Source organism: Podarcis vaucheri (assembly GCF_965113315.1).
Source record: "Podarcis vaucheri genome assembly, chromosome: 15".
Lineage (NCBI taxonomy): Eukaryota > Metazoa > Chordata > Lepidosauria > Squamata > Lacertidae > Podarcis > Podarcis vaucheri.
Genome location: NC_138753.1, coordinates 46,692,290 through 46,704,642, shown reverse-complemented (window position 1 = coordinate 46,704,642; position 12,353 = coordinate 46,692,290). Strand labels below are relative to the sequence as shown.

Here is a 12,353-nt window from a genome sequence, read left to right as displayed (position 1 = left end):
GTACAATTTAAGATATTAAGTGCTAGGGCATGGGAGACTCTTATGAAAGTCAAAGGTAGAGAGAAATGTCTGTCCAAGACACCCCACCTCACATCAGTTGATTGACTGGTGGGTCATCCCTCGGAGCAAGACTGAACTATATTTTGAAAAAAAGAAAGAAAAAAGAACAAATTCCCACAAATAACCCAGAGATGAATTTTAAATAAAAAGACACAGCATTCTATGCAAGAGCTAAAGGACACGTTCTACTGAGGTAAGCAACCCCCTCCCCACTGACTCTCCCCTCCCTTCTCCACAGCACCAGATGAGCCCTCGTGGCTGCTTACCTGTGCTTTGCGAGTGGCAGGGGCTGGCAGTGGTAGAACGATGAGTGGCGTGCGAAAGGGCTCCGGAGAGGAGCCGGCAGCAACAAAGCCCGAATTGAGCCTGCTTACAATGGCGGCCGCTCAAGCGCTAACACTGCTGCTGCTGGCACCAACAAAGCCCAGCCCCCTTCCTCTCAGCTCTAGGCAGGGCAGGGAGAAGCCAGGAGGAGGGTGGGAGGAGCCGCCACTGAATGCATGCGCTGGGGCAGCCTGAATGATCAGATCCATGCCGATCCACACGGTGAGCATCCACGGGCCAGATCCAGAAGGCAACTGGACCAGATCCAGCCCCCGGGCCTTAGTTTGCCTATCCATGATATATGATGTCAGCTGAGGGGCAGGGGGCACGGTTTTGGGGGAACAGCCCCATGGGCCAAAAAGGGGGCCTGTTGGACCAAGTTTGGCCTGTGGGTTGTGAGTTCCCCACCCTGGGACTAGATATTTTTTACTGCAGAGGTCAGTGTAAGCAATGAGAGGATGAGGTGGCAAAAGGGAACATTGCAGCTACGTAATGTTGTAGATTTCTATAAACCCTCCACCCAAGGCTAACACCAGAATGCTGGTGGAGAAACAATACTGCACCACAAAATTATATCTGAGCTGTAGTCTGGTGACAGGTTTTACTTACCGTATTTTTCACCCTATAGGACGCACTTTTCCCCCTCTAAAAATGAAGGGGAAATGTGTGTGCGTCCTATGGGGCGAATACAGGCTTTCGCTGAAAGCTGGAGAGCGAGAGGGGTTGGTGCGCACCGACCCCTCTCGCTCTCCAGGCTTCAGGAAGCTATCCGCAAGCCTAGACAGCCTGTGGGAGTTCCCGCAGGGCTCCCTAGGCTTGCGGATAGCAGCCTGCATCCTGAAGCCCGAGGCACGCTGAAGCAGCACGCCCCGGGCTTCGGGCAGATATCCACAAGCCTGGGGAGACTGGCATGACTTCCCGCCGGGCTCCCTAGGCTTGCAGATAGCAGCCTGTTCTGGGGGCTGGGGTCAGGGGAAGCTCGGGCTGGGAGGGGGGGAATAATTCCCCCCCTTTATCCCCCCCCCAAAACTAGGTGTGCCCTATGGGCCGGTGCGCCCTATGGGGCGAAAAATACCTAGAAAATTAAATTTGGCTTACTAAATTAAGCAGAGCATAGTGCCCATAAAACAGCCAAACACAAACTGTTTTCTACCAGTGTACTGTAATGTTAAAAAACATTGGGTTGGAACCAAAGAGAACTGGATTCAGATCACAAAACTCACAAGGTTGTTTTAGGGATATGAATGGAAAAGAACTCAGCCTGAGCACCTTGGGATCAAAATGTAATAAATCTATACAGACACAAATGCAGAAAGAATATTTCTCAGAAGCATTCAGATATAAACTACTGTTGCAGCTGTTTAACTTCAAGCAGTCTGAAGAGTGACCTCAGCAGACTTTGAACGAGAAAGGCAAACATCATTTCCCGAATACTTACTCAATTTCTAGAGGCCTTTTGACAGATTGGGTTATCAACAGCAAACACACATGGAAAGGAAATAGAAAGATCCAAGTCAGTTGCTGAGCAAAGTCCAGTCCAAATAATAGCACTGGTTTTTTTCCTGAAAACCAAAATCTCCCCAAATGCCCTGTCTTGCTTGCAGCAGTGGCACAAAAACAAAGCAGAGACTTCCTCTTTTATTACAGACTTCCCAAGATGTATTCAATGCTAGCCCTACTCAGAGTAGACCCACTGAAGTTACCATAGTGCCGATCTTATACAGGTCTACTAAAAAATAAGGCCTATTGAGTTGAATGGGCTAACTCTCAGTTAACTAGCAATAGGATTGCAGATCCAAATGGTTATTTATTATTTGTTATTAAAAACACCTTTCTGAATTTGAACTCTCTTTGGTGGCTTAGGTAAAGGTAAAGAGACCCCTGACTGTTAGGTCCAGTCGCAGACAACTCTGGGATTGTGGAGCTCATCTTGCTTTAGTGGCCGAGGGAGCCGGCGTTTGTCCGCACACAGCTTCCGGGTCTTGTGGCCAGCATGACTACGCCACGTCTGGTGAAACCAGAGCAGCGCACGGAAACGCCGTTTACCTTCCCGCCGGAGGGGTACCTATTTATCTGCTTGCACTTTGATGTGCTTTCAAACATGATAACAATTCAAACATCTGAACATCTAAAACCAACAGTTTAAAAATGTAAAATAGAAGAAAAATGTCTACCAAAAACACCCCTGTAAATACGCCTGAAAAAAAATATTTTTTACACAACCCTACCCAACCCAAAATATAAAAGCACAATTCATCAAAATTGAAAGTACCTTTCTCAACATAGGAGTTGAAAATTTTAAAACTGCCATCCCTCCCAAGGTACTGATCAAAGCTTTGCCATCTCAAAATTTGAATCATTATTGGCTGCACATGGTTAGGGTGATCAGCGGGAGAGAGAGAACCCTCCCACTATTCCCCTGCTCCTTGGATAGGCCCTGGTCTGCTCTGGAAAGTATTGCCCATATTAAAAAAAAAAAATGGGGACAATCACTCACACTACGAATACAAAAAACACGACCAATTTCTTGTTTCTCTATCATCATCAAACAAGTGTTTGAAGCTAAATTTTGAAGCTAAATTTTTGAAACTTAAGCAATTAGAAGTGTAGTGATGTGACTGCTAATGTGATGATATTTGTTACAGGCTATTTTTATTTGATTAACAAATGCTATCAAACAGATGTCTCAGATTCATGTTTTAAATGGTACAATGGTACAAATACAATAACTTAATAACATAATATATTGTTCTGTACTCTGTGTCCCATTTTGGACACTTTTCAAGCTTGAAGACAAAAACAATATAGTCGTCTAGGAATCTGTGATGTTGTAATGTGTACTTGACAATGTGAAAAAAAATTAAAATCATACTATTTTTCTGTTTTTTAAAAAAGTTGTGCAGTAGATGGAACAGCCAACAGTGTATTTATGCTAAACCTGCACAAATTCCTTCAATGCATCTATCAAAGGTGCAGGAGCCAGCCTGCGTCCTCTGTCCATCTGGTCACCCTTCATCTGATGAAGCCATATTAGTTGTGTGTGTCAGTTGACCTAAGGAGTGTAGCTCAGGCTGATGGCACCAACTTTATATCCATTAAGGCCCAGGTGTCCTCCTTCTTATACTTACCCACAAGGATTCCTTTTCTTCCAGTTTACTAAAACAAAATCTGCATGAACCAGGATTGGAGGTAATCCTAACACCCGAGAAATCTCCACGAAGGGGATGGCAAGGTTTTGTGGCAAGACCTGGAAATCAAAATGGCAGCAAGCCAATTCATGCTCTCCCAAAGATGTAGCTGTTTAGTTAAACCTGTTATCATGAGAATGCTGCACTGTTGTGCTGCCCCTCAAGGCTTTTGCACAGTGTTTCTGGCTAAATGTTCCCTTTGCAATGTTATTGGCGCAATCCTGCAACATGCAGCCAGACATACCTGCTCCAAGTGTTGCACCCTCATCACAGTATGATGTGGCAACAGACTCTGGGGCACAGCCGTTGAATTATTCATTATTACTACTGCCTCCAAGTGACTAGGCTGCTTGTGCAGCTTAGGCTCACCCATGCAGTACTGTAGCATCTTTCGGACTCTATAAACTGAGCTACACAGTTGCTCCCCATCAAGGCTTGTTGGAAGAAGTGGGAGAATAAAAGCTCTTCGCAAATCCACTCTAATATATGAATGATGTCATATTTCAGGGCAGCTAAAACCTTGAACCCAGGAACAGCTGGGAAAAGGACAGTGCCAGCTCCTTGTGGAGACAAACCTGGGCATTTGCCTCCAAGACCCAACTCTCTAACATCAACCCTATCTTTCACTTTGTACAAAATATCAGAGAAGATCAGGTGGAGCCTCAAATTTTCCCAGTTTGCATGTCCCATCTGACCACTTCCAGGTAAAAGAGAGTGCTGGTGAGGACACCATGCTCCTTTGAGCTCTTCCCCAGGTCCTGGAGTCACAGAGTTCACTATGAAGAGGGATTCATTGTTAAACCACCTTGGGAACTGGAAAGGGAACAGGGGTCTCTGAACAGTTTTCTCCACCCTTAACAAACTACAGCTCCCATAATTCTTTGGCGAAAACCATAACTGTTTAAAGTGACATAATAGCCTTTTAAATGCATGATGTGAATTAGTCCTAACTTCCAATCCACAGATGAGTTTGGGATGTATAGAAGATCAAATTCTTCAACATCCCTAAATGGGTATGGACAGTACCTTTGCAGTCCCTTTTTCACCATCCTGCCAAACGTAGCCCATTGTGATGTAGCTAAGGACCAAGTGGGCTAGATACAGTTCTCTGTGTCCTTTGAGATACTGGCTGCTTAGCAGAGGCATCTGTTAAGACAGTTACAGGTTACATACAGCTTTTTTTTTTTTAACATATTGTTATGTATTTGGTGAAACTGCTGCTTCTTTCCATCATAAGTGCCATCAGCCACTAGCTCGGAATTCATGTACACACATTCATCACTTGATGTCTGCAACACTGAGTGGTGTTTTGCATGTGTAAATTACTGTAGTCCTAACTTAGTCCCCAACTACTGACAGAACCTGCTCATCACTCCTCTTGCACAATTTTTAATAGAGTAAAACCACACATTCATCTAAGAATGAATAACAAAGTTGAAAGAGATGAAGCAATACAGTGGTACCTCGCAAGACGAATGCCTCGCAAGACGGAAAACTCGCAAGACGAAAGGGTTTTTGTTTTTTGAGTTGCTTCGCAAGACGATTTCCCCTATGGGCTTGCTTCGCAAGACGGAAACGTCTTGCAAGTTTGTTTCCTTTTTCTTAACACCGTTAATACAGTTGCGACTTGACTTTGAGGAGCAACTCATAGCACGCGGTGTGGTAGCCTTTTTTGAGGTTTTTGAAGACTTTGGTGATTTTTGAAGCTTTTCCAAAACTTTTCCGACACCATGCTTCGCAAGATGAAAAAAATTGCAAGACGACAAAACTCGCGGAACGAATTAATTTCGTCTTGTGAGGCACCACTGTATTAGAACCAGACATTAAATTCTATCAACCATGTAGAAGGTTGCTTGAAAGTAGATTGACTTGGTGGGGGAAAGAGGACTAGATTCCTGCACCTTTAATAATTGTGTAAAAAGGGTTGCGGCACTCATCTTGCTTTATTGGCTGAGGGAGCTGGCATACAGGGAGCTGGGTCATGTGGCCAGCATGACTAAGCCGCTTCTGGCGAACCAGAGCAGTGCACGGAAACGCTGATTACCTTCCCGCCGGAGCAGTACCTATTTATCTACTTTCACTTTGACATGCTTTTCAACTGCTAGGTTGGCAGGAGCAGGGACCGAGCAACGGGAGCTCACCCCGTCACAGGGATTCGAACTGCTGACCTTCTGATCAGCAAGTCCTAGGCAAGTCCTGCATCCCTAATAATTGTGTAGAAAAGGTCATTTCAGCAGGTGCAGCTTGTGCAAGAGCAGCTAGACCTGCTGAAATCAGGGGTGTTCTGGCGGGGGGGCAGGCTGCCCTGGGTACCATTCCAAAATGCCCACCCCCGATCGGTGGCACCCCATGGGGTGCACGCCATACCCCTGGGATGCACACCATGCCCACTGGGACACATGTCGCTCCGGGTACCGGTGCAGGTAGCTTTGCCTCTGGCTGAAATGTCCCCTTCTATACCACTATGAAGAATGCAGGAGATCTGTTCTCATTTTCAGCTGACCACCTGATGCAGCAGCCTTAAATACCTGTATCATGATATTTTAACACCCCATTCGTAAGAGCAGGCTTCCTCAAACTCAGCCCTCCAGATGTTTTTGGCATACAACTCCCATGATCCCTAGCTAGCAGGACCAGTGGTCAGGGATGATGGGAGTTGTAGTCTCAAAACATCTGGAGGGCTGAGTTTGAGGAAGCCTGCCTAAGAGCATGGTCTGCAGGTTGTTTCTCTGCTAATGCACTAGTGACCTCTAGAGGAATTCACTCTGCATTGCAGATATGGAAGCAATTGGTTCTTCTAATTTGCATCAGACTAAGAAGCACACCTGCATCTATACTTCTTTTTTAAAAAACAACAAGAAGAATTAGCACACAAATGTCTATGCATTGCTTTGAGGCTAATAATGAAAAGTGACACTTTGACCTAAAATGTAGAAGGAAGAGTGAAGCTAACCAGAGTTTGATTAGCTGGCATGTTTCTCTTGCATTTCATTCATATCCCTACTACTTCCACCAAGGAACTCAAGGTGGCATGTGGTTCCCCTCCTCACTATTTTATCCTCACACCCTCTATGGGATGGGGAATGCAATACCTTGTTCACCTGTGAGCGAAGTTGATGGTTCTCAATAAGGTGAGGCAGGCTGTGAGCGATCTCCATCCAAGTGCTATAGAAAGGAGGAAGATCTTTCTGATAAAAAGAAGAAGCAATTATCATTAATCAGGAATACTAGTTCATTGTGGGTTTTGATATAGGCCAGAAAGATGAAAACAGAGCTGTGTATAGGCCAAGAACTTATGCATTGCTAAAAAAACAGGAGGTAGACTCACACAAAATTTGCATATGCTAAATTATGTATGTAGATGCACATTTAGAAATAACTGCTAAAATAGAAATAGAAATACAGTTCATCTCCCCCTAGTGACCAGGTCACTTGTGTACCTGCTCAGTCTGCTGTCCAGGTACTCACTCTTGATGGGCAACTTCAAGGCCCTTTGACTCCCTTCTTATGGCTTTTCAATCTTTAAACCAGACTGGGACCAGGCAACAGAGGACCATTCACTGTGAAGTAAAATACATACCTATCCTACCTGCATACTTTGTGACGGGATGCCGACTTCCCCCCACATTGGGGCGGGGTGTGCATCCCGTGATGCGTCCTGCCCCCTGCCTAGCATGTGAACACTGGCACGCTGAGCTGGGCTGGCGTCCCACTCCTGCTGCCACAATGCCAGCACTTGTAGGGAAGGGGGAGAGCAGAGTTGGGCTCCTTCTCCCTGAGCAGCAAGGAGTTGTGCTCTGCACTCAGCCTCCTTCAGCCTGTGCAACATCAGGTGGAGAGGAGGAGGAGCCGGGCCACAGGATTTGGGCTTCCTTGAATTTTTGGGGGGAGCTGAAGACCCCTCAGCCCACACTACTCAGCACACCTGCTTTTTAACCCTCTAAGGCAAAGACCACCAGCCACCAGACATATGCAAGCACTCCATTGAGGACTCTGGGCACATTCACACCATACATTTAAATCATTCTAACACCACTTTAAACAGGTGTGGGCCCCCCAAAGAATTCTGAGAGTTGTAGTTTGTTAAGGGTGCTGAGAATAGTTTGGAGCCCCTTTTCCCTTACCAAAGCTACAATTCTCCACGAAGAATTGATTGTTAAACAAATGTGGAAAGAATACAACAAACATCTCCTTCTAGCTCTTTCAAGGTTTCATTAAGTTTGATGGATTGTAGTGTGTGTGTGTGTGTGTGTGTGTGTGTGTGTTGGGACTATTGGTCTGAGACAACAGATTCTCTTATGTAAAGTTTCACTTTCTTTCCTTTCATTTTTATGTGTCTGAGGAGTCTTTTTGTTTGTTTTTAAATCCCCTAACACTGAGCTTTCCTCCCCTCTTTTCAGGCACAGTCCACACTCCAAGCATCCTCCTTTTTTGCTCCAGAGCTTTTCCCACAAAAACTCACTCTTTAAAGCTCAATCAGAGCAAATGGCACACTTTAATTTATGTTTGCTCCAACTGAACACTATAGATGCGGAAAGCTTCAGGGAGGAAAAAACAAACCCATGCTCACAAACAGAGCTTTTAAGTACTGTATGGACAAGTGCCTGAAAGGAGGGGAGGAAAGGTAAGTGTGATAAGCCCTATGTTACGTATTTCTATGTTTTATACTGTAAACAGTCCTGTGATATAAATAAATAAAATAATAATAATGCCTGCTGAAAAATTTTCTATTCCACCTCACTTGTGAAGAATATATATTTCAGCAATAGTACTTTGGTTTCTGCTCTTAACTTTTTATATGGTTTTTATTGTATTGGTTTTATGTATAATTGAGTTAGCCAAACCCTGGCAGTGCTGGAATCATTTGCCTAATGTGGGTCTTGAACCCACGACCCTGAGATTAAGAGTTTCATTACCAACTATATAAAATCCATATAACTATATAAATAGTTAGTAATAAAGTAATATAAATAGTAATATAGTCTACCAACTATATAAATGGTTTTAAATGTTTTAATTGCTTTTAATTTGCAGCACCTTAAATGGTGGTTGTTGTTTTTTATAATATTATATTATTTCATTATTTTATTTTTGCTTGGGGTGGGATAAGCATTTAGTCAGCACTATTGTTTCTTGGTTTGCTTTGTTTTGTTTTGTTCTGTTCTGTTTTATTATTATTATTCTGTTAAATTATTATATAGTTTGTATTTTGCTTTTTAAGGGGAAGGGTCATGGCTGCCTGGGAGTGGGCCTCAGCCAATAGATTGGGTGGGGCAGGTTCCACAGGGGGGGGGTGTATTGGGACACCCGATCTCAGTGATCATGGGCAGGAGGAGGAGTTATGCTAAGACCAGACCATGTCATTACCGAGGGAGGCAGGCAGGGACGCGGACTTATAAAAAATATTGGGGGGGCCCGGGAAAGCTCATGAATAATAAATAAGCTCATGAATATGCAAATAAAGTGGCGCCACCTCCTCGTGAGCGAATAGGGGAGAGCGTGCTGCGCCTATTAATCAGCTCCGGAACAGCTGATATGCAGGAAACGTGGGGCTAGCCGGAGAAGAGAGGGCGAGCCCCCTCCGCTCCGGCCCTAAACCGCTGAAACCGCCAGGAGGAAGGAAATTCCCCCCGGCAGTGCCTTGGCAGTGGCGGTGGTGCTGCAAAGCAGCGAGGCAGGAGCCCCCGCCCCCGGGGATTCCCTAATCTCGCGGGGGACGGCCGGGGCTCTCCGACTAGGGCGCGCGGCTGGCTGGCTGGCTGGCGAGGGAGCAGGTGGGGAGGAGGCGGGGGACGGCGGCGGCGCTCTGCTGGAAGGGCGTCCGAGATTATTGGGGGGCTGAGCCCCCCCCCAAATTTTTTTGTGGGGGCTCGAGCCCCCTCAGGCCCCATGGAGTCGGCGCCTATGGAGGCAGGTTTAGTCGTTGTTTGAGGACTATCCCTGCCTCTAGGTCTGGTCCTGACCAGAAGGATACAGTAATCAGCAAGGGAAACCCACATGACCTGAAAGTGTTGCTGTGCAATGCCAGGTCAATGATGAATAAAACCACTGCCATCCACGACCTGATTGTGGATGGAGGATTTGACCGGGCATGTGTAACAGAGACATGGTTGGATGAAGCAGATGGGCCTGTCCTTGCCGCTGCTTGCCCACCAGGTTTCTCTTACACACAGCAACCCAGGTCATGTGGGCGGGGGGGGGGGGGTTGCAGTGATTTTTAGGAAGTCATTAGTCTGCACCAGGCGTTCTATTGGGAAGACCCAGTTTTCTGAGTGCATGTTCTGGAAGTTGGGCAATAGGGGCAGTACAGGATTCCTACTGGTGTACCGACCTCTGCACCAAGGATTCCCTGCCCGAGCTGCTTCAGGTAGTGGCGGATATTCTCCTGGAGACACCTAGCTTGGTTGTCCTGGGGGATTTTAACATCCATGCCGACACGACCTTACAAGGGGCCGCTCGGGACTTCGTGGAAAGCATGGCCTCCATGGGGCTGTCCCTGAATAAGTTTGGCCCAACTCATAGCCGTGGACATGCCTTAGACTTGGTGTTCACCTCTATGGATTCACCTCTATGGATGTTGGTGATCTGACACTAACTAAAAGCGAAACAAAAGAAGTGCCATGGTCAGATCACTTCCTGGTGCAACTGGACTTCTCCGCAACCCTGCCCCTCTGCAGGGAGGTGGGACCGATTCGGATGGTCCGCCCCCGCCACTTAATGGATCCAATTGGCTTCCAGAGAGTGGTAGGGGATGCTTTATCCCAAGTTGATGGCCTTTCAGCTGATTCCCTGGTGGCACGCTGGAATGCGGAGTTAAGCAGGGCTATTGACTGTCTGGCTCCAAAGCACCCTCTCCGATTGCATGGAGCCTGGAGCCAGCCCCGTGGTTTCCCCCGGAGCTGAGGGTGATGAAACAATCGTTGAGACGGCTAGAGCGCCGGTGGCGGAAAACTCATTCTGAATCAGACCGGACACGGGCTAGAGCTCAACGTCGAGCCTACCAAGTGGCAATGGCGACGGCGAAGAGGGCCTTCTTCGCCGCCTCCATTGCATCTGCAGAAAACAGCAGCAGGAGACTTTTTCAGGTGGTTCGCAATCTATCGGAACCACCTGTACCACTGGGGCCTGGTAGGGACCCCAAGATCTCCTGCAATGCTTTTGCAAAGTTTTTTGCAGATAAAATCGCTCAGATTCAGATTTAGGCCCGGCCAATTTGGCCAACTATCGCCCAGTCTCAAATCTGCCATTCTTGGGCAAGGTGATTGAGCGGGTGGTTGCTGAACAACTCCAAGCATGCCTGGAGGAAACGGACCATTTCGATCCCTTCCAATCGGGATTCAGGCCTCACCATGGGACTGAAACTGCCTTGGTCGCGCTGGTTGATGATCTCTGGCGGGCTAGGGACAAAGGTGAGAGCTGTTTCCTAGTTCTGCTGGATCTCTCAGCGGCCTTTGACACCATCGACCATAACATCCTTCTGGACCGTCTAGAGGGGCTGGGAGCTGGGAGCACTGTCATACAGTGGTTCCGCTCCTTCCTCCTGGGCCGTGTCCAGAAAGTGGTGGTGGTGGGGGATGAGTGTTCAGACCCATGGGGTGCCTCAGGGTTCTGTCCTCTCCCCCATGCTTTTTAATGAAGCTGCTGGGAGAGATCATCAGGGGGTTTGGACTGGGTGTTCATCAGTATGCAGATGACACCCAGCTCTACCTCTCCTTTAAATCAGAACCAGTGAAGGGGGTGAAGGTCCTGTGTGAGTGCCTGGAGGCGGCTGGAGGATGGATGGCAGCTAACAGATTGAGGTTGAATCCTGACAAGACAGAAGTACTGTTTTTGGGGGACAGGGAGCGGGTTGGTGTGGGGGATTCCCTGGTCTTGAATGGGGTAACTGTGCCCCTGAAGGACCAGGTGCGCAGCCTGGGAGTCATTCTGGACTCACAGCTGTCCATGGAGGCGCAGGTTAACTCTGTGTCCAGGGCAGCTGTCTACCAGCTCCACCTGGTACGCAGGCTAAGACCCTACCTGCCCGCGAACTGTGTCGCCAGAGTGGTGCATGCTCTGGTTATCTCACGCTTGGACTACTGCAACGCGCTCTACGTGGGGCTACCTTTGAAGGTGACCCGGAAATTGCAATTAATCCAGAATGCGGCAGCTAGACTGGTGACTGGGAGTGGCCGCCGGGACCACATAACACCGGTTCTGAGAGATCTGCATTGGCTCCCAGTATGTTTCCGAGCATGATTCAAAGTGTTGGTGCTGACCTTTAAAGCCCTAAACGGCCTCGGTCCTGTATACCTGAAGGAGCATCTCCACCCCCATCGTTCAGCCCGGACATTGAGATCCAGCGCCGAGGGCCTTCTGGCAGTTCCCTCATTGCAAGAAGTGAGGCTACAGGGAACCAGACAGAGGGCCTTCTCGGTAGTGGCGCCCACCCTGTGGAATGCCCTCCCATCAGATGTCAAAAAGATAAATAATTACCTGACATTCAGAAGGCATCTTAAGATCAGGGATGTTTTTAATATGTAATGCTGTACTGTTTTTAACACTGATTGGGAGCCGCCCAGAGTGGCTGGGGAAACTCAGCCAGATGGGCGGGGTATAAATAATAAATTATTATTATTATTATTATTATTATTATTATTATTATTATTATTAATCCATACTTTTTATAAATAAATGAAAAATAAAATCTGGGGTTAGGGGAACAGGGTAACCACACATTTGCATTCTCTGCTGCATTTTGTTTCCACTGTTAACCCAACTGAGAATGTCAGCATGCTTAGG

At 47.0% G+C, this 12,353-nt stretch overlaps 1 protein-coding gene across 6 annotated transcripts in view; it reads right to left on the bottom strand.

Annotated features, from left to right (window-relative positions):
- The window catches only part of LOC309519513 (indoleamine 2,3-dioxygenase 2-like), a 77,585-nt gene that overhangs the window by 62,087 nt on the left and 3,145 nt on the right, over positions 1 to 12,353 (bottom strand). For 3 of the 6 annotated variants that reach the window (XM_082200588.1, XM_082200583.1, XM_082200585.1), the window contains exons 2-5: positions 6,665 to 6,760; positions 4,599 to 4,718; positions 3,513 to 3,631; positions 1,823 to 1,837 (exon numbers count right to left, since the gene is read on the bottom strand). In XM_082200588.1, coding sequence (XP_082056714.1) covers positions 1,823 to 1,837; positions 3,513 to 3,631; positions 4,599 to 4,718; positions 6,665 to 6,730 — 320 coding nt within the window. In that variant the 5' untranslated portion in view covers positions 6,731 to 6,760. The remainder of the gene's footprint in view (positions 1 to 1,822; positions 1,838 to 3,512; positions 3,632 to 4,598; positions 4,719 to 6,664; positions 6,761 to 12,353) is intronic. The other 3 variants (XM_082200584.1, XM_082200586.1, XM_082200587.1) reach the window with 3 other exon arrangements.